The 21,880-nt window shown below is 45.6% G+C and overlaps 1 protein-coding gene across 21 annotated transcripts in view; it reads right to left on the bottom strand.

Moving 5' to 3' along the window:
• ncor1 (nuclear receptor corepressor 1) overlaps positions 1-21,880 on the bottom strand; it is a 186,200-nt gene that overhangs the window by 119,156 nt on the left and 45,164 nt on the right. For 16 of the 21 annotated variants that reach the window (XM_078422004.1, XM_078422003.1, XM_078422017.1 and 13 more), the window contains exons 8-12: positions 16,919-16,971; positions 10,128-10,194; positions 8,678-8,850; positions 2,647-2,752; positions 1,191-1,369 (exon numbers count right to left, since the gene is read on the bottom strand). In XM_078422004.1, coding sequence (XP_078278130.1) covers positions 1,191-1,369; positions 2,647-2,752; positions 8,678-8,850; positions 10,128-10,194; positions 16,919-16,971 — 578 coding nt within the window. The remainder of the gene's footprint in view (positions 1-1,190; positions 1,370-2,646; positions 2,753-8,677; positions 8,851-10,127; positions 10,195-16,918; positions 16,972-21,880) is intronic. The other 5 variants (XM_078422010.1, XM_078422020.1, XM_078422024.1 and 2 more) reach the window with 1 other exon arrangement.

The following is a 21,880-nucleotide window of genomic DNA, read 5'->3' as shown; positions in this document are numbered from 1 at the left end:
AAGAGGTCCTTCTACAGTTGTACCGGGCCCTGGTGAGACCGCACCTGGAGTACTGTGTGCAGTTTTGGTCTCCAAATTTGAGGAAGGATATTCTTGCTATTGAGGGCGTGCAGCGTAGGTTCACTAGGTTAATTCCCGGAATGGCGGGACTGTCGTATGTTGAAAGGCTGGAGCAATTAGGCTTGTATTCACTGGAATTTAGAAGGATGAGGGGGGATCTTATTGAAACATATAAGATAATTAGGGGATTGGACACATTAGAGGCAGGAAACATGTTCCCAATGTTGGGGGAGTCCAGAACAAGGGGCCACAGTTTAAGAATAAGGGGTAGGCCATTTAGAACGGAGATGAGGAAGAACTTTTTCAGTCAGAGTGGTGAAGGTGTGGAATTCTCTGCCTCAGAAGGCAGTGGAGGCCAGTTCGTTGGATGCTTTCAAGAGAGAGCTGGATAGAGCTCTTAAGGATAGCGGAGTGAGGGGGTATGGGGAGAAGGCAGGAACGGGGTACTGATTGAGAGTGATCAGCCATGATCGCATTGAATGGCGGTGCTGGTTCGAAGGGCTGAATGGCCTACTCCTGCACCTATTGTCTATTGTTTATTGTCTATAAAGGTTCAGAGGGATATGGGCCAAATGGGACCAGCTAAGATGGGGCATCTTGGTCGGCATGGGCGAGTGGGGCTGAAGGGCCTGTTTCGATGCTGCTTGGCTCTAACTGCAAAGGCGTGCCTGGTTTGTTAATACATTTACAAAAAAGCCACAAGGGCTTCCCAAGGTTGCAGTGAAGTCACTTTTTAGGGGATTTATATTGAGAGTCAAACCAACTCTAAAACTTCCAGCTTTGCAAAGACAAGGTTTATCTGTACATTTCCATACCCAGACACGAGGAAACACAGAGTCTGAAGAAGTGTCTCGACCCGAAATGTCACCCATTCCTTCTCTCCTGAGATGCTGCCTGATCTGCTGAATTACTCCAGCATTTTGTGTCTAAGAGAAAACACAGAGCTGCTACATTGAGCGACTCTACGCCTGCTTGACTTGACTTCATCTACGAGTTCTTACATGGAAAGCTCTGGTGTTAAAGGACACGAGTCTGAAAGTGTGGGGACTCAAGAGCAGATTAGGAAAGAAATCATGATTTTTTTTTTAAATGAATTTGATCAACAATGAATGGTACAAAAATGTAATTACTTCTCTTTGAAGATTTCTTTCTCGTGGTCGGACCAGACGTTTATAAACTGTCTCTCCTTGTATACCCTCATGGGATCGTCCATTACTCCATTCAGGTTCAAGAATTTCACCCGCTGCTGTTCCACGTCAAACATCATTGGAGGGATCACAGAAAGCTGTCTCATTTGCTTCTCATTGTTCTGCAAATAACAGTCCATTGGATTTAATCCACTGCAATAAAAAGTCCACAGCCTTCTCTTGAAAAGTTAGTCAACTAGTTTTACATCCTTCGGACTCAAATGTGATCTAGCGACTCTGCTTTGGCAGTCACTGCTGGCCTACTGCCCATCTCAATACATGTGATGGAGGTGAGAAAAAACTAAAGAAAAACCTCAAACTGCCTGCTGCTCAACAGGATCTGAGAAGAACTCACTACTACTTCTTGATTAATAAGGGTGTCAAAGGTTATGAGAAGGCAGGAGAATGGGGTTGAGAGGGAAAGATAGATCAGCTATGATTGAATGGCAGAGTAGACTTGATGGGCTGAATGGCCTCATTCTGTACCTGTGACTCATGAACTACCAACCTTCTGTCCTATCTCAGGGTAGACAGATAATTCTGGCTAAATCAGATACTGCTACATAACTGTACAACTTAACTTCAAAACCAAAGGCATCAGTGAAATTTATATTTCCTCGCAAAAGTTTGGAATACTGTGGTTTTATATTATTTATTTACTCCTGGGACGTGAACATTGATGGCGATACAAGCATTTATTTCCTGTTCCAAATGTCCCTAAACTAGTGGTGCAATAATCAGTTTGGAGGGGAGTTGGCTGCCAACAAATGGGCACAATTTCCTCCCCTTAAAAAAGATGCTTTCAACACTCCAGCAATTTTATGGGCACCATACACACACCAGTTTTTTAAATCCATATTTTATTTACTGACTTGAGTTTAAATGAGTTTAAGCCCCTTCTTTAGAATTAGCTCTCATTAAGGGATACAGAGGAACCCACCTGAGGCATCAGGATTTTATGAATCACCACCGCTAAAATGATTAATTACTCCCATGGTTCATCAAAAAATGAACTCTGAATGGTCTCGACCCGAAACGTCACCCATTCCTTCTCTCCAGAGATGCTGCCTGACCCGCTGAGTTATTCCAGCATTTTGTCTCTACTCTGAATCAGATGAGATGTCCAGAGCAGAGGATCGGGAGTCTGAACCTATCTGGAATACCTTGTTCATTGACGGATTCCAAAGCCCAATAGCAGCATAAAAATCATTACTGGGCAAGTGGATGCAATAATTTAAGTGTAGAATCATATTAATAGCAACAAAACCATTATCCTGTCTCATGCCTCAGCAGCAACAATACCATCAGTAAACAGCAGCCCGTGTCAATTAATGAGGTCAATGTTGTACAAGGTGAGGTTGTCGGCTTGAGCGAACAATAATTTTGAGCAATATCTGACCTCCTGCTCAGAAAGTCCGTCGATGATCTCAGAAATCTCATGCTCACTCCTGGCTATAGTTGCTGGAAGCCCGGCTCCTCTTTGTCCAACCCTGGAAAGATTGTCACTGAAATTTTTAATCATTTCAAAACATGAAAAACAATACATGGTACATATGCACAATAGGAAGCATTCAAAAGAGAAATAGCGGGGGTTTGGGGCCAATATTTTCCCTTGAGGGTGAAAGCTAAGGGCAACAGGGAACCCCGGACCTCGAGGGATATTGAGGGTCGGATAAGAGAAATAGCAACAACATGACAGGTGTAGAGACCTATGTGAGGGAGGACCGTGAAGAGTATAACATATGTAGAGAAGCATGTATAAAGTAGAGGGTCAGCATAGAGGGGGCACAAAATATCACTGGTGGACAAGATTAAGGGAAATTGGAAGACGTTTTCTAGGTATTTTAAAGGCAAAAGAAAAAACAGAGAAAAGGTCGGACAAGAAATAATTTATGCATAAAGCCAAAAGATACAGATAAGATCCGAAATAAATACTTTTTATCAGTATTTAAAAAGGAAATTAGTTTTGCAAATGGAGAAAGAAAAAGGCACAAAGGGAAATGGAGAATTTAGTGAAGGGGATTGTGAAATTTTAAAGCAAATTGCCATAAATATAGACGGATTTAAATAAAGGTGGACTTCAGCAAGGCCTTTGACAAGGTCTCGCATGATAGGTTGGGCCAAAAGGTCAGGTCACACGGTGCGTTAGTCAATTGGATAAAAACATTGGTTTGGTGGAGAGTTAGAATGTGGTAGTGGAGGGTTGTTGATCAGATTGGAGACCTGTGACCAGTGGTCTGCCACAGGGGATTGGTGCTGGGTTCACTGTTGTTAGTCATCTTTGTTAACGATATGGATGAGAATGTAAGAAAATAACTGCAGGTGCTGGTACAAATCGAAGGTATTTATTCACAAAATGCTGGAGTAACTCAGCAGCATCTCAGGAGAGCATCTCAGGAGAGAAGGAATGGGTGACGTTTCGGGTCGAGACCCTTCTTCAGACTGATGTCAGGGGGGGCGGGACAAAGGAAGGATATAGATGGAGACAGGAAGACAGTGGGAGATCTGGGAAGGGGAAGAGAGGGACAGAGGAACTATCTAAAGTTGGAGAAGTCACTGTCTTCCTGTCTCCACCTATATCCTTCCTTTGTCCCGCCCCCTTGACATCAGTCTGAAGAAGGGTCTCGACCCGAAATGTTGCCCATTCCTTCTCTCCTGAGATGCTGCCTGACCTGCTGAGTTACTCCAGCATTTTGTAGATGAGAATGTCGTTGGCATGGTTAGTAACATTGTGGATGACACCAACATTGGTGATAGAGTGGAGTGAAAAGGGATTTTTACTATTGTAACAAGATCTAGATCAACTGGGAAAGTGGGCCAAGGAATGCCAGATCCAATTTAATTCAGACAGGTACAAGTTGTCGACACAAACGACTGAAGATGCTGGAATCTTGCATAGATCACAAGGGCTGGAGTAAGTCAGTGGGTCAAGCAGCATCTTTGGAGGACAGGGATAGGTTAATAGTCAGTCTTTTTCTCAGGGTAAGGGAGTTTAAAACTAGAGTTTATAGCAGGTGGTAGCAGCAGGGACGTTTTTTTGGAGCATAGCCTAGGAAGCATTTCTGAATGGCTAACCGTGGCAGGACCAAGGAATCGTCTCTGTTTAGCTAATGATGAGGCATATCAGGCAATAAGGCAAGGTATGGCGGAGAAAGCATTTTGAATGAATGAATGAATACTTTGTGAAAATGTAACAAGTCACAATAAAACTCTTTGCTTGTATACCCAAGGCATGTAAGTAGTCGTCCATAAAGGGCACTTACAAAGTTACAAATGACCCCGGCGCCAGATCCCCTTTGTTCTCCTTCCCTCCCCCTCCCTCGCGACTGTCCCCCCACGCCGAGTCCTGTAATCGAGTTCCAAGTGTTGCGTTTGAGAAATAAGAGATGAGGCTTGGGCTCAAGGGGCTTTGTAAGGAGGCTAAGCAGAGATGAAGGCAAGGTCTCTTCAACGTTCCTTTTTTGCCTTTGTTCAGTCAGGATGACAGTTAAGGTAGTGGCATGCTCTTTTTAGTTTAGTTTAGTTTAGAGATAGAGTGCGGAAACAGGCCCTTTCGGCCCACCGGGTCCACGCCGACCAGTGATCCCCGCACATTAACACTATCCTATATCCACTAGGGACAATTTTTACATTTTACCAAGCCAATTAACCTACATTCCAGTACGTCTTTGGAGTGTGGGAGGAAACCAAGGATCTCGGAGAAAACCCACGCAGGTCACGGGGAGAACGTACAAACTCTGTACAGACAGCGCCCATAGTCGGGATGGAACCCGGGTCTCCGGCACTTCATTCACTGTAAGGCAGCAACTCTACCGCTGTGCCACCGTGCCAGCCCTTCCTCTTGCAGGATGATGGAGATTCAGTCCCTGGTGACTGCACCTGGGGGACGTGTGCCCAGCTGCAGCTCCTGTTTGACCACAGGAAGAACTGAAAGTGGAGCTGGACACACTTGGGATTATCCGGGATGCTGTGAGCATCATAGATAGATAGAAGTGATAGCGAGGTGGTCACACCCAGGGTACAGGCAAAGAGTCGCTGGGTGACTAGGGGATGGGTAAAGGGAGTAGACCGCTGGATTTCTTCTGGGGCATGAACAATCTGTACTGGAGGTATGGGTTCCATCTGAACTGAACAGGGACCAATATGCTTGTGGGCAGATTTGTAAGTGCTACCCGGGAGGGTTTAAGCTAGATTGGCAGGGGGACGGGGTCCAAAGCAGTAGTGAAGTTGTGATAGGTTGGAAGTTGATTTAAAGATCAGCAACAGCAAATTCAGTAGAAATGTTCTCTAGAGATGTTGTCTAACCCGCTGAGTTACTCCAGCACGGTGTGTCTTTTTCAGTAAGCAAGACAGGAGCACGGCAAGGAGCGAGAGAGGACTAGATTCAATTGCATTTATTTTCAATGCAAGAATCCTAAACACAAAAACAAGCCCTTCTGCCCAACATTCCCATGCCGACCAAAATGCCCTGTTTGGCCCATATCCCTCCAAACCTTTCCTATCAACGCATCTGTCCAAATTTCTATGACCTACCAAGGAGAGAGGGCAAACTTGATCTGCACTTGGGAAATAGGGCTAGGCAAGTAACCAAAGTGTCAGTAGGGTAGTATTTTGGGACCAGCAGCCAAAGTTTTATTTGTTTTAAAATAGTTATGGAAAAGGACAAAACTGATCCATAATTCAAAGTTCTAAATTAGGGAAAGGTAAATGTTAACAGTATTAGATCAGAGCTTGTAAAATTTGATTGGAGTAAGTTGTTTGTGGGCAAATGGATGTCCAGCAACTGGGAGGCCTGAAAGTGGCAGCACAAGTGAACAAGGTTGTGAAGAAGGCATTTGGTACACTGGCTTTCAGCACTTAAAGGTTGGGACAAGACAAGTTGGTGTGGTCATACTTGGAGTATTATGTTCAGTTTTGGTCACCTCGTCAAAGCAAAGATGCCATTAAGCTGGAAAGAAAATATTTTTGAGGATTCTTGGCAGGATTTGAGACTAAATTATAGGGAGAGGCTAGGCATGCTCAGACTTTATTCCTTGGAACATAGAGACTGAGGGGTGATCTTATTGATGTTTAGATTAGTTTAAAGATAGAGTGCAAAACACACCCTTCGGGCCACCGTGTCCATGCCAACCAGCGATCCCTGTACACTAGCACTATCCTACTTCACACTAGGGACAATTTACAATTCTTACCAAAGCCAATTAACCTACAAACCTGTATGTTTTTGGGGTGTGGGGGGAAACTGGAGCTCCGGGAAAAAACCCATGTGGTCAAGGGGTGAACGTACAAATTCCATACAGACAGCACCCATCGTCAGGATCGAACCAAGGTGTCTGGTGCTGTAAGGCAGCAACTCTATTGCTGCGCCACCAGGACTATAATCGGTTGAATGCACAGTCTTTTTTTGTTACCAGGGTCAGAGAATCAAGAATTGGTTTATGGTGAAAGCTGAAAGATTTAATAGGGACCAGGGGATCAAAGTTTTAACACAGTGTGGTGAATATATGGAATGAGCTGCCAGAGGAGGTAGGTACTAATGCAATATTTAAAAGACAATTGGATAAGTACATGATAGGAGAGGTTTAGAGGGATGTGGGCTGGGCATGAGCAATTCAGATTGAGTGTAGATGGGCATCTTGGTCAGCATGAACGAGTTGGGCCGAAGGGCCTGTTTCCCTGCTGTATAACTGCGACCGTATGAGAAGATGCTTGATGCTTTGGCGGAGCACAATTTAGACCACAATTTAAAAAATCTTCGCTAAACACAGTGACTGGAGGGCAGCACATGCAGTCTGCCTTTTCCGGCAGTACAAAGGGGAATTACTTGGTGACGACAGATCTGTGAGCACTATAGACATTGTTGGAACTGTCCAGATCAGCACGTATGACACAAGTGCTAGATGATGGGATTAGTACAGATGGGTTCACACTGATCAGCAAGGATGTGATGGGCTAAATGGCCTGTTTGTATGATGGATGATTCTGTGACTTTATTAATTAATCTCTGAAAAATATTTTAGTGTTGCAGCAATTGTGGCTGCGCCTAACGGCTGCGGCTCTCTGGCAGTCTGTTTGTCTTTTTTCCCTTTTTTTTTGTGTTTGTGTCGGTGTTGGGATAGTTTTTGTTTCTGTTTTTGGCTCTGTATGTGTGGGGGGTGGGGTGTGGGGGAACCTTCTTTTATTAGGTCTCTTCCCCGGGGCGTAGCTCGGCCGCAGGGCCTTCCATCGCCCGCGGGGCCTTCCATCGCCCGGCGCGGCTCGGCCGCTGGACTTAACATCGCCGGCGCGGCTCGGCCGCGGGACCTAACAGTGCCCGGCGCGGCTCGGCCGCGGGGCCTTCCATCGCCCGGTACGGCTGCGGGACGGTTCAGCGCTCGGTGCGGCTCGGCCGCGGAGCCTTCCATCGCCCGGTGCGGCTCGGCCGCGGAACGGTTCAGCGCCCGGCGCAGCCTTTCATCGCCCGGCGTGGCTCGGCTGCGGGACTTAACATCGCCGGCGCGGCTCAGCCGCGGGACGTTTCAGTGCCCGGTGCGGCTCGGCCGCGGGACTTAGCAGCGGCCGCGGGGCCTTCCATCGCCCGGCGCGGCTCGGCCGCTGGACTTAACATCGCCGGCGCGGCTCGGCCGCGGGACGTTTTGGTGCCCGGTGCGGCTCGGCCGCGGGGCCTTCCATCCCCTTGCGGGGGCTGTGCGTGTCGGTCGCCTCAGTAGGGGTCGAGCTGCCTGTCCGTGGGCGCGGGGGGAAGAGAGTGGAAGTTTTGTTGCTTTCCATCACAGTGAGGGGGTGTTTGGAGTCACTGTGATGGATGTTTGTGTTGGGGTCGTGTGTCCTGTGTTCTTTTCTTTTTTGCTGTGTCTTGTGACTGCTGAAATTTCGTTCGGTATTTATACCGAATGACAATAAAGTTCTGTTATACTGTTATTGCAATGCAGGCAACAAAATCAGAACTAATCTTACACAGGTGTCTTAGTTTAGAGATAAAGTGTTTAGGAAACAGGCCCTTCAGCCCACCTAGTCCATGCCGACCACTGATCACACATACACGAGCCCATGTTATCCCACTTTCGCATCCTGCACACTAGGGGCAATTTACCTGCACGTCTTTGGGATGTGGGAGCATACTGGAGCACCCAGAGAAAACGCATGCGGTCGCAGGGAGAACGTGCAAACTCCAGCCATCATCCGAGGTCAGGATTAAACCTGGGTCTTCTGTACTACGAGGCGCCAGCCCTACCTCGTGCCACTGTGCCACCCATTCAAATTTGTTTCCCCACCAATCAGTTGGACTCTCTTACACTCACTGAAGACTGGATTTCTAGCTTCATTTTATTTAGGGTTTTGTTTAAAGATTGGTGAGAAAGTCTGTGTTATTTTGATTTTTCAATTTGTAAGAGCTTAAGTAATGAATGGAATTTGGTTCTAACAAATACCTTTGAAAACGTTCCTGTTGTTCCCGCTGCTTGCGAATTTCTGGAAACTGTTTCTCGTAATATTCCCTAGTCTTGCTCTCCTTGGCTTTCCGTCGAGGGTTATTTTCTATCCTTTCAACCTTCTTTTCCCATACCTCCATGAGCTGGTCGTAGCGCTGACAGATCTTTTGCTCCTGTAAAACATTCAGCATATTAAGGGAATTAAAAAATATTACATTCTATCTCTGTCCCGCCCACTCCCCTGACATCAGTCTAAGGAAGGGTCTCGAACCGAAACATCACCCATTGCTTCTCTTCAGAGATGCCACTTGTCCAGCTGAGTTACTCCAGCATTTTGTGTCTACCCATTCCTCTTCTCCAGAGATGCTGCCTGTCCCGCTGAGTTACTCCAGCATTTTGTGTCTATCAATGTTCATACTGCTGGGGTGTAAGCTACCCAAGCGAAATATGAGGTGTTGATCCTGCAATTTGCGCTGGGCCTCACTCTGACAATGGAGGAGTCCAGGACAGAAAGGTCAGTATGGGAATGGGAGAGGGAGTTAAAGTGTTTAGCAACCAGGAGATCAGGTAGGTTTAGGCGGACTGAGCGGGGCTGTTCAGCATAACGATCGCCGAGCCTGTGCATAGTATCGCCGATATATAGGAGTCCACACCTGGAACACCAGATACAGTAGAAGAGGTTGGAGGAGGTGCAAATGAACCTCTGCCTCATCTGAAAACACTGTCGGGGTTCTTGGACGGAGTCAAGTGGGGAGGCATTGGGACAGGTGTTGCATCTGCTGCTGTTGCAGGGGAAGGTACCTGGGGAGGGGGTGGTTTGGGTTGGAAGGGACAATTTGACGGAGGGAATGGTCTCTGCGAAAAGCGGTGGAGATGGGAAGATGTGGCTAGTGGTGGGATCGCATTGGAGGTGGCAAAAATGTCAGAGGATTATGTGCTGTATTCGACGGCTGATAGAGTGAAAGGTGAGGACTAGGTGTACTCTGTCCCTTTTGCGAAAGGGGGGATAGGGGGAGCAAGAGCGGAGCTGCGGGATATTGAGGGGACCCAAGTGAGGGCCTTATCTATGATGGAAGAGTGGAACCCCTGTTCCCTGAAGAATAAGAACCACCTCATCTTGGGTGCAGATGCGGCATAGACAGAGGAATTGGGAGTAGGGGATAGTCTTTACAGGAAGCAGTGTGGGCAGAAGTGTAGTCTAGATAGCTGTGGGAGTCAGTAAGTTTATAATAAATGTCAGTCGATATCTATCTCCTGTGATGGAGATGGTGAGATCAAGAAACGGTAGGGAGATGTCGGAGATGGTCCAAGTAAATTTGAGTGCAGGATGGAAATTAGTATTAAAGTTAATGAAGTCAATGGTGCATGGGTTCAAGGGGATAGCACTGGTGCATTCGTCAAATTTTACCATTTACATTTGAATATAGAAAAGTTACGTAGTAGAACATACCCTCTGTTTACGAGCATGGTTCCTCCGTTTGAAGAAAAGGATCAGTTTTTTCCGCATTGCTTGGTTTCTGCAATAAACAAGATACAAGTTGTAAACCCAGGATTAATCTCAGTGGAGCGACTGCTCTTAAATAGCTGGGCTGTTCAAATCTTGGGGGGGGGGGGGGAAGGGGTAAATGGCTGTTTGGGCAATGTAAGTGAAATAGATTTCCCTGCGGATTCCACAATTTAGTGCTCAATGATTTTTTTGCACTTATCAATGAGCAAAAATAATAAATATAATACCATTTTGGCATGAAGTACGCACCTGTACACATGTTGTACAACCAGCATCCAAATACAAGGCTTTGCTCTTTCCAAATTACAAGTAATTATTACCAGCTAGAAAATTTTGGAAATTCATTCTCAGCTCATTGATTTTCAGTGTATATTTGAGGTTTAGACCCACAGCAAAATTACTTGGACTGTTTAACCCTAGTTATAGCATGATTATCGTCTTGTTAATTTTTGTATTCGAATGACATTTGTTCCCTGTGTGATACAAGGACTGAAACTCTGAGGCTGCCTTCGAGAATTTGTTTGATTTTTTTTCTGAATCTCTTAAACAATTTATTTTCTGTTCAGTATGTATTTGAATCACAATTAATATTGCTATCATCGGTGGCAGCCAACACAACAATGGACATATTAACTGTTTGTGCAGATCTTGTCTAACCTTGCCCAGAGCAACAACCCAGTCCTTCTGCATGCTCTGCTCTCACACTATTACTCTCAATGCATACGCCAGCTGTAACAGTCCTTGGCCCGTGCTCCCACCTCACTGCTAACCCAGCTACCAGCAGGCCCCAGGCATTCACACTCCTCAACCTGACTCCATCTGCACACCTGACCCACACGTCCAAGCCCAATCCAGCCCAGCACAATTCCAACCCCCAGTTCCCCGGAGCACACACCCTGCGTGTGCATGTCGAAGATTAAAACCTCAGGCCTGGCACTAAATTTAAAATCTGCCAGGTAGTTGTGAAACTTGCCTTCCTGCATAATGCTAATACTGCACTACCTGCGATAAACATCTCTAAGAATATCAGAAAGCACTGTATCTGTAAAAATCTTTCACTTCACTGGAAGAGTAAGCAGTCCAACGTTAGTATCTTCCCAATGGCGAATATAGGGCAGGCCACACTGTTCATCTGCCCGACACCAAACTCCTGAAATAGAGGTTGAGCAACATTTGTGGAGAGAAATGTACCGATGACGTTTTGGGTAGGACTCTTCCTCAGACTGATGGAGTGGGGAGGGAGGGTTGAATGGGGGCACCTTGGTCAGAATGGACGAATTGAGCCAAAGGGCCTGCATCCATACTGTATGACTAACTAAATCAGTTTGGAGTTGAATAAAGTAAATCCCAGCTTTATGACTTCTGTCATGAGGCTGTAAATTTCAATCAATAAGAGATCGATTATTGATTAACCCATGCAGATGGGTTACAATGTTTTTTTTATAGACAATAGGTGCAGGAGGAGGCCATTCGGCCCTTCGAGCCAGCACCGCCATTCAATGTGATCATGGCTGATCATTCTCAATCAGTACCCCGTTCCTGCCCTCTCCCCATACCCCCGACTCCGCTATCCTTAAGAGCTCTATCCAGCTCTCTCTTGAATGCATTCAGAGAATTGGCCTCCACTGCCTTCTGAGACAGAGAATTCCACAGATTCACAACTCTCTGACTGAAAAAGTTTTTCCTCATCTCAGTTCTAAATGGCCTACCCCTTATTCTTAAACTGTGGCCCCTTGTTCTGGACTCCCCCAACATTGGGAACATGTTTCCTGCCGCTAACGTGTCCAACCCCTTAATAATCTTATACGTTTCGATAAGATCTCCTCTCATCCTTCTAAACTCCATTTTCAAAGATGACGAAGAATAAATTAGAAACCCTGGTCCCCACTGAAGAGAAACAACATTTAATGAGCACTGGAAATTCGTGCAAATCACACTGCTTTACTTTAAACTACAGGCAGACTGACAAGAAACAGCAACACAATCCAACTTCTATGCACTCAGTCCTGGTTTTCAGCAGCCTGCCTGAATGCAAAAGTTACTTCCCCCTTCATGCCAAGTAAAAGTGCGACCTGAGCAGAGCCAACTCTCCCATGCCGAGTTGGCACAGCTCTCTGAAGACTGCCGGATATTCACACCTCTTCAATAAATCCTAGTCACAGTGAGAAGATACAACGCCAATTTTTTACTCACTACAAGATAACCCACACTTACATATCTGAGTTTAAACCTTTAAACATTTCTTCTATCCAATGTTATTAAACCATAAAATATAAATACCACCAATCTTTTTCAGGGAAAGAATATAATCAAACATACACAGACGTGGTAAAGAGCTGGAGATCCAGAACCACGGTCCACAAAACAGTGCTGCTTCTCACTGACCACCACTACTTTTACCTTTGCACTGCAGCCTATTTTATCTAAATTAAGCACCTAATTCGTCTTAATGAAGCAGCTAATTTGTCATGGTCCATTAAACATCATTGTCAAGTTCCAGTAAATCACATCAATGTACAGGTAAATGGTCCACAATAAAAGTCCCCTCAGATCTCTCAATATTTCCAGCAATCACCACAATCATTTACATCAGTACACAAACACTTTAACTCCCCCTCCCATTCCCACACTGACCTTTCTGTCCTGGGCCTCCTCCATTGTCTGAGTGAGGCCCAGTGCAAATTGGAAAAACAGCACCTCATATTTCACGTGGGCAGCTTACACCCCAGCGGTATGAACATTGACTTCTCTAACTTCAAGTAACCCTTGCTTTCCCTCTCTCTCCATCCCTCTCCCTTCCCAGTTCTCCGACCAGTCTGACTGTCTCCAGGTACATGTTATCTGTTTGCTTTGTTGTTACCTTCTCCCAGCTAACAATGATCTATTCTACATTTTCCTTGATCTCCCTCCCATTTGTCCTGGTTTTACACCTTACACTTCCTTATCTATGCATCTCCCTCTCCCCTGACATCAGTCTGAAGAAGGGTCTCGACCCGAAATGTCTCCCATTCCTTCTCTCCAGAAATGCTGCCTGTTCCGTTGAGTTACTCCAGCATTTTGTGTCTATCTTCAGTTTGAACCAGCATCTGCAGTTCCTTCCTACACACCACAAACATTCAAGTGAGTCTTGGTCATTAGCAAGCGGAACGACTCCTTTCCCAATGCTGCAAATCCATGACATAAAATGAAAATGTGAGATAAGAGCTGCCAGGGGAGGTAATTGAGGCAGGTACTATCGCAACATTTAATAAACTTTTAGACAGCTACATGGATAGGAGAGATTTGGAGAGATATGGGCCAAATACATGCAGGTGGGACTAGTGCAGCTGGAACATATTGGTTTGGTGTGGGCAAGTTGGGCCGAAGGGCCTGATTCCAAGCTGTATGACTCTATGAGTTCGGCACAGTCTGTATATGAGGCTGAGTTGATACAAATCCTTGCTTCCTACAATATACGTAGTAAACCTGTCGATGACACAAAAGTTGGTGGAGTCATAGATGGTGAAGAAGGCTCCCTCAATGGCAAGAACATCCTTCCTCAGATAAGGAGACCAAAACTCCATACAATATTCATGGTGTGGTTTCACCATGGCCTGATGCATTTACAGTAAGATATCACTGCTTCTGTATTTGAAACTTCTCGCAATGAAGGCAGTTTGCCTTGTGAATCTGTTTGCTTTCTCTGGCTAGTGTACAAGGATTGTACCAGCATTTTTGAGTCCAATGCAACAGAGGGACACATGGTCTCATCATTCTTTGCAGCTGCGCTGACATTTAACACCACCTCCCAACACTGCCTTTGCACCTTGCAAATGCATATTGAAAGGGATCAAGGTGGACACTGCGACATTTCCTTTAAACCAAAAAAAATCAAAGATAAGATCAGTCTTTATTCTATCAGGTATTCTACCGAAGGTTTGGTGTCTGCACAGATCCAACAAAGCCTAAGTTACAGAAAAATTATGACATGGGAAGCAATCCACTCCATTTTGTTCATGCTGGTTTAAAAGGCCTCCTAACTAATCTCACCAACTAGCACTTGATCCATGGCTCTTTATGCCTTTTAAATTGCTTAAATGTGATCAACATCTAAGCAATTAATATCATCACCACACCTTGCCCGAGCTGGCACCATCAATCTTGCAGTACACCTCCTAATTACTATATTCACATCTCTTCATAATGAGAGTATTGACGCATTTCCCGCATTCTGCGGTGGTCTTCAATGATTCGTGTCCAAACTAAGTTCCACTGAACAATACCAGCACCCAACGCCTCATCACTTACAATAGTCACAAAATGCTGAAGCAACTCAGAGGAACAGGCAGCATCTCTGGAGAGAAAGAATGAGTGACGTTTCGGGTCGACGTTTCCTTCTCCAGAGATGCTGCCTGTCCCGCTGAGTTACTCCAGCACTCTTGTCTATCTTCGGTGTCAACCAGCATATAACATATAACCATATAACCATATTTTGCAGTTCCTTCCTACACCCCTCACCACTTCCAGTCCTCAGCTGTGTTAGGCACCAGTGGATGCACTCTCATCTCCCACATTATTCCATCTGCAGCATACTTTTCCCCTCACTCAACTTGTCCATTTCCCCTGGTAGCCTCTTCATATTTTTGTCCCTGCTCACTGTGCCACTGTGTGTATTATCAGCAGCAAACCTGGAAATGACATTTACTTCAGCTAAGTGTCCTTCTGCTTCCTTGTATAGATCTCCATTCCGCTTGATCAGCTCCAACTTTCCTCTCGCTGTCCTTTCACTATTTTTTGCCGAATGAAGATTTTTCCATTATTTTATATTTGTCGCCAATCTGAATGGCACAATCTCTTAATCACATAATCTCAGCATTTCCTTATTTTACTTCCCATCCAAACCGTATAATCAGACTGGATCACCTTTTTCTTGTCAACCTGACATCTATCATTGTCTTTAAATGTAGGTTGGGAAAGAGTCGTACACCACACTAGTAATGGCTCAGATGTGCTCATTTTAATTCACATGGTCATTTCCTAAATTAAGAAGCAATGAATGGGAGAACATATGAACATTGTAAGGCTGCTCAAAAAGATACAATGAAACGACAGGTCATGCATAGACCCTTGCAGCACAGGCTATCAGCCACCCAACTAAGCTCATCTGCTTGCAAATGGTCCATGTTCCTCCATTCCCTGTATGTGACATGACTGTCTAAATCTCTTTTAAATGACATTATTGTTCTTGCTTCTACCACGTGCCCTGACATTTCCATCCTGGGAGTAAAACTATCTACCCTATCTATGCTCTTTGAAGGTTGTCCCTCAGCCTCCAAACTGCAGAGAAAACAGTACAAATTTGCTCAAACTGTCCTTATTACTAATGCTCTCCAAACTAGCAACATTCTGGTGAGCCGCTTCTGCATCCTCACTAAAGCCTCCAAAGATGGCTTTATACAGAAGCAACGTGATTAGCCATTTTTTATACTCAATGCCCCGACCAATGAAGGCCATTTGCAATATCCTGGTGAACTTCTGCACCTTCTCCAAAGCCACCATATCCTTCCTGTAATACATTGACCAGAAGTGTACATAATACTCCAAATTTGGCGTAACCAAAGTAGGGTGGTAAGGGAGGTGGAGGGTGAGTACGAGGGGTATTGCCTGAAATTGGGGAAATCAGTTCAAATTTCACATTGAGCTTTGTGCAGACTTTACCCCATCCCAACCTCTTTTTTCCAGATTTATCCCCTCTACTCCATCAGTCTGAGAAGGGTCTCGACCTAAAATGCCGTCTATCCATTTCCCTCCACAGATGTTCCTCCAGCCTTTTGGTTTTTTTCTCGAGATTCCAGCATCTGCTGTTTCTCTTGTCTCCAAGTTTTATTTAGCTGCTACATGACTTCCCGAATTTTATACTCAAGCCCCGATCGATCAAGGCAAGAATACCTTATGTCTGGATAGAGTGGATGTGAAAAGGATGTTTCCACAAGTGGGAGAACCTAGGACCAGAGGCCATTGACTCAGAATCAAAGGACGTACCTTTAGAAAGGAGATGAGGAAGAACTTCTTTAGTCAGAGGGTGGTGAATCTGTGGAATTCTTTGCCACAGATGACAGTGGAGGCTAAGTCAATGGATATTTTTAAGGCGGAGATTGACAAATTCTTGATTAGTACGGGTGTCAGGGGTTATGAGGAGGGCAGGCGAATGGGATTGAGAGGGAGAGATAGATCAGCTATGATTGAATGGTGGAGTAGACTTGATGGGCCGAATGGCCTAATTCTGGTCCTGGAAATATGAACCATATGCCTTCTTTACCATTCTATCATCAAGATGCACATCTTGAGGCTATATCTATCTCACCTATAAATCTTATTTCTCGAATTTTCATTTTGTTTTCCAATCGAGTCTAAAGATGAAGCCACCTTGTGCCCTGGCTTTTTACAAACAAGCACAGACATATCCCATGATAAGTTCCAATACAGGTATCACTGGAGAAAGCTCGCCATTCAATTTACTTTCTTCTAAATGGATGAATCTAGTTACATTATACAAACCAATGAAAGTACCGGGAACTGACAGTCAAGCACCATCTCTTGAATTAGGCTGGAATAATGGTGTATCAGCAGTTACTTATAGTTTAATTAACTGGACCACCTACAGCAAGGCACACACAGGGAAACAGCTCTCGATGCACAACATTGTCTCACCCTTTTGAAATTACTAAGCACTGTGATTACTTAATGTCACTTACGTTTTGATGTTTTCATGATAAATCTTCGTATCAGATGGCTGGTTATACAGTGGCTGAAAGGGGAGAAACCAAGTACTATCATAAGTATATAATTGAATGTTTAAAATCAAACGTATTACAATTCCAGAATAATAATTAGGAAATCTCAAGACTGTTCCACTCACCAAAGAGAGCAACACTCATTTGAGAAACGACCTGAGCAGTCCATGAAACTGTGTCAAAAATGCAATTTCCTTTAGTTTAGTTTAATGTAGAAATACAGGGCGGACACAGGCCCTTCGACACACGGAGTACACGCCGACCAGCGATCCCTGTACACTAACTCTATCCTACACATTAAGGACAATTTACAATCATAACTGAAGCCAATTAACCTGTCCGTCTTTGGAGTGTGGGAGGAAACCGGAGCACCCGGGGAAAACCATCAGAGTGATTTGTGTCATCAATCACGCAGGCCCTTCAGGTATCACAAAATGCTGGAGTAACTCAGCAGGTCCGGCAGCATCTAGGAGAGAGGGAATGGGTGACGTTTCAGGGTCGAGACCCTTCTTCAGACTGATGTCAGGGGGGCGGGACAAAGAAAGGATATAGGTGGAGACAGGAAGACAGAGGGAGAACTGGGAAGGGGAGGGGAAGAGGAACTATCTAAAGTTGGAGAAGTCAATGTTCATACCGCTGAGCTGTAAGCTGCCGAAGCGAAATATGAGGTGCTGTTCCTCCAATTTCCGGTGGGCCTCACTGTGGCACTGGAGGAGGCCCATGACAGAAAGGTCAGACTGGGAGTGGGAGGGGGAGTTGAAGTGCTCAGCCACCGGGAGATCAGTTTGGTTAAGGCGGACTGAGCGAAGATGTTGAGCCTGCGTTTGGTCCCGCCGATGTAGAGAAGTTGACATCTGGAACAGCGGATACAATAGATGAGGTTGGAGGAGGTGCAGGTGAACCTCTGTCTCACCTGGAAAGACTGTTTGGGTCCTTGGATGGAGTCGAGGGGGGAGGTAAAGGGACAGGTGTTGCATCTCCGGCGGTTGTTGGGGAAAGTGCCTGGGGACAATAGACAGTAAGTGCAGGAGTAGGCCATTCGGCCCTTCGAGCCAACACCACCATTCAATGTGATCAAGGCTGATCATTCTCAATCAGTACCCCGTTCCTGCCTTTTCCCCAAACCCCCTGACTCCTCTATCCTTAAGAGCTCTATCTAGCTCTCTCTTGAATGCATTCAGAGAATTGGCCTCCACTGCCTTCTGAGGCAGAGAATTCCACAGATTTACAACTCTCTGACTGAAAAGGTTTTTCCTCATCTCCGTTCTAAATGGCCTACCCCTTATTCTTAAACTGTGGCCCCTGGTTCTGGACTACCCCAACATTGGGAACATGTTTCCTGCCTCTAACGTGTCCAACCCCTTAATAATCTTATATGTTTCGATAAGATCCCCTCTCATCCTTCTAAATTCCAGTGTATACAAACCTAGTCGCTCCAGTCTTTCAACATATGACAGTCCCGCCATTCCGGGAATTAACCTAGTAAACCTACACTGCACGCCCTCAATAGCAAGAATATCCTTCCTTAAATTTGGAGACCAAAACTGCACACAGTACTCCAGGTGCGGTCTCACTAGAGCCCTGTACAACTGCAGAAGGACCTCTTTGCTCCTATACTCAACTCCTCTTGTTATGAAGGCCAACATTCCATTGGCTTTCTTCACATGCCTGCTGTACCTGCATGCTTCCTTTCAGTGACTGATGCACTATAGGACACCCAGATCTCGTTGTACGTCCCCTTTTCCTAACTTGACACCATTCAGATAATGATCTGCCTTCCTATTCTTACAACCAAAGTGGATAACCTCACACTTATCCACATTAAACTGCATCTGCCATGGATCCGCCCACTCACACAACCTGTCCAAGTCACCCTGCAACCTCATAGACATAGAAACATAGAAAATAGGTGCAGGAGTAGGCCATTCGGCCCTTCGAGCCTGCACCGCCATTCAATATGATCATGGCTGATCATCCAACTCAGTATCCTGTACCTGCCTTCTCTCCATACCCCCTGATCCCTTTAGCCACAAGGGCCACATCTAACTCCCTCTTAAATATAGCCAATGAACTGGCCTCAACTACCTTCTGTGGCAGAGAATTCCACAGATTCACCACTCTCTGTGTGAAAAAAAACGTTCTCATCTCGGTCCTAAAAGACTTCCCCCTTATCCTTAAACTGTGAGCCCTTGTTCTGGATTTCCCCAACATCGGGAACAATCTTCCTGCATCTAGCCTGTCCAACCCCTTAAGAATTTTGTAAGTTTCTATAAGATCCCCCCTCAATCTTCTAAATTCCAGCGACTACAAGCCGAGTCTATCCAGTCTTTCTTCATATGAAAGTCCTACCATCCCAGGAATCTATCTGGTGAACCTTCTCTGTACTCCCTCTATGGCAAGAATGTCTTTCCTCAGATTAGGAGACCAAAACTGTACGTAATACTCCAGGTGTGGTCTCACCAATGCCCTGTACAACTGCAGCAGAACCTCCCTGCTCCTATACTCATATCCCCTCGCTATGAATGCCAACATACCATTCGCTTTCTTCACTGCCTGCTGCACCTGCATGCCTACTTTCAATGACTGGTGTACCACGACACCCAGGTCTCGTTGCATCTCCCCTTCTCCTAATCGGCCACCATTCAGATAATAGTCTGCTTTCCTGTTCTTGCCACCAAAGTGGATAACCTCACATTTTCCTCATAGCATCTTCCTCACAGTTCACACTTCCACCCAGCTTTGTATCATCTGCACATTTGCTAATGGTACTTGTAATCCCTTCATCCAAGTCATTAATGTATATTGTAAATAGCTGTGGTCCCAGCACCAAGCCTTGCGGTACCCCACCAGTCACTGCCTGCCATTCTGAAAGGGACCCATTTATCCCCACTCTTTGCTTTCCGTCTGCCAACCAATTTTCTATCCATGTCAGTACCTACCCCAAATACCACGTGCTCTAATTTTGCCCACTAATCTCCTATGTGGGACCTTGTCGAAGGCTTTCTGAAAGTCAAGGTACACCACATCCACCGGCTGTCCCCTGACAATTTTCATCATCATATCATCTTATATATACAGCCGGAAACAGGCCTTTTCGGCCCTCCAAGTCCGTGCTGCCCAGTGATCCCCGTACATTAACACTATCCTACACCCACTAGGGACAATTTTTACATTTACCCAGCCAATTAACCTACATACCTGTACGTCTTTGGAGTGTGGGAGGAAACCGAAGATCTCGGAGAAAACCCACGCAGGTCACGGGGAGAACGTACAAACTCCTTACAGTGCAGCACCCGTAGTCAGGATCGAACCTGAGTCTCCGGCGCTGCATTCACTGTAAAGTAGCAACTCTACCGCTGCGCTACCGTTCCTAGTAACATCCTCAAAAAATTCCAGAAGATTAGTCAAGCATGATTTCCCCTTCGTACTGACACTTCCGATTTTCCCTTCTCCCTCTCAATTTGTAGAGTAAAACTTATCATATTATGATCACTGCCTCCTAATGGCGCTTTTACCTTGAGTTCCCTTATCAGACCAGGTTCATTACACAACACTAAATCCAGAGGGGTGGTTTCGGTAGGAAGGGACGAGTGGACCAGGGAGTTACGGAGGGAACGGTCTCTGCTGAACGCAGAAAGGGGAGGAGATGGGAAGATGTGGCCAGTAGTGGGATCCCGTTGGAGGTGACGGAAATGTTGGAGAATGTTTTGTTGGATACGCTGGCTGATGGGAAGGTGAGGACAAGGGGGGATTCTGTCCTTGTTACGAATGGGGAGAGGGGGAGCAAGAGCGGAGCTGCGGTATATAGAGGAGGCCCCAGTGAGAGCCTATAATGGAAGAGGGGAAGCCCCGTTTCCTGAAGAATGATGACATCTCTGATGCCCTAGTGTGAAACATCTCATCCTGGGCGTAGATGCGGCGTAGACGGAGGAATTGGGAGTAGGAGGTAAACTTTTTGCAGGAGACAGGGTGGGAAGGAGTGTAGTCCAGATAGCTGTGGCAGTCAGTGGTTTGTAGTAGATGTCAGTCACTAGTCTGTCTCCTGTGATGGAGATAGTGAGATCCAGAAACGGTAGGGAGATGTCGGAGATGGTCCAAGTATATTTAAGAGCAGGATGGAAATTGGTGGTGAAATGTATGAAGTCAGTACATTTCACCACCAATTTCCATCCTGCTCTTAAATACTGATCCCAGCATTCATCCTTGGGGTACTCGTGGGTCACCGACTTACATTCCAGAAAAAAAGCTCCATATCTCCCCATCTGCCTCCTGTTACCAAGACAAATTTTGGATCCAATTTGCCAATCCGTTCTGGAACTGGTGTGGCACCTTGGACCAACCTACCTTGTGGCACCTTGTCATGAAGTCCATGTACTCAACATATACTGCAATATACTTGGTTATCTCCTTAAACAAAAATCTATCAAATCTGCATGACAGGATTTCTCATTAATAAACACATCTTGACTATCCTTAATCAACGCTCAATTATTTATCTCTCACAATTTTTTCGAAAGCTTTCCTTACCACTAGGTAGTACATGGTGGCCTGGAGTTACCTGGCTTCATAAGTTCCAGGAGCAGAATAAGGCCATTCGGCCCATCAAGTCTACTTTGCCATTCAATCATGGCTGATCTATCTTTCCCTCTCAACCCCTTTCTCCTGCCTTTGCTTTCCTTCCTACACACTAGGGGCAATTATGGATGCTAATTTACCTACAAATCTGCACGTCTTTGGAATATGGGAGGAAACCAGAGCTACCGGAGAAAACCCAAGTGGTTACAGCCAGAACGTACAAACTCCGTACAGACAGCACATGCAGTCAGTATCGAACCAGGGTCTCTGCGCTGTAAGGCAGCAACTCTACCGCTGCGCCACTGTGCCGCACCCGTATCTATCTGAGAAGACTCTAATGTCATGTTG

The sequence above is a fragment of the Rhinoraja longicauda genome, chromosome 26 (assembly GCF_053455715.1).
Source record: "Rhinoraja longicauda isolate Sanriku21f chromosome 26, sRhiLon1.1, whole genome shotgun sequence".
Lineage (NCBI taxonomy): Eukaryota > Metazoa > Chordata > Chondrichthyes > Rajiformes > Arhynchobatidae > Rhinoraja > Rhinoraja longicauda.
The sequence above is the reverse complement of the archived record's forward strand: the minus strand, read 5'-3'. Positions and strand labels throughout refer to the sequence as shown.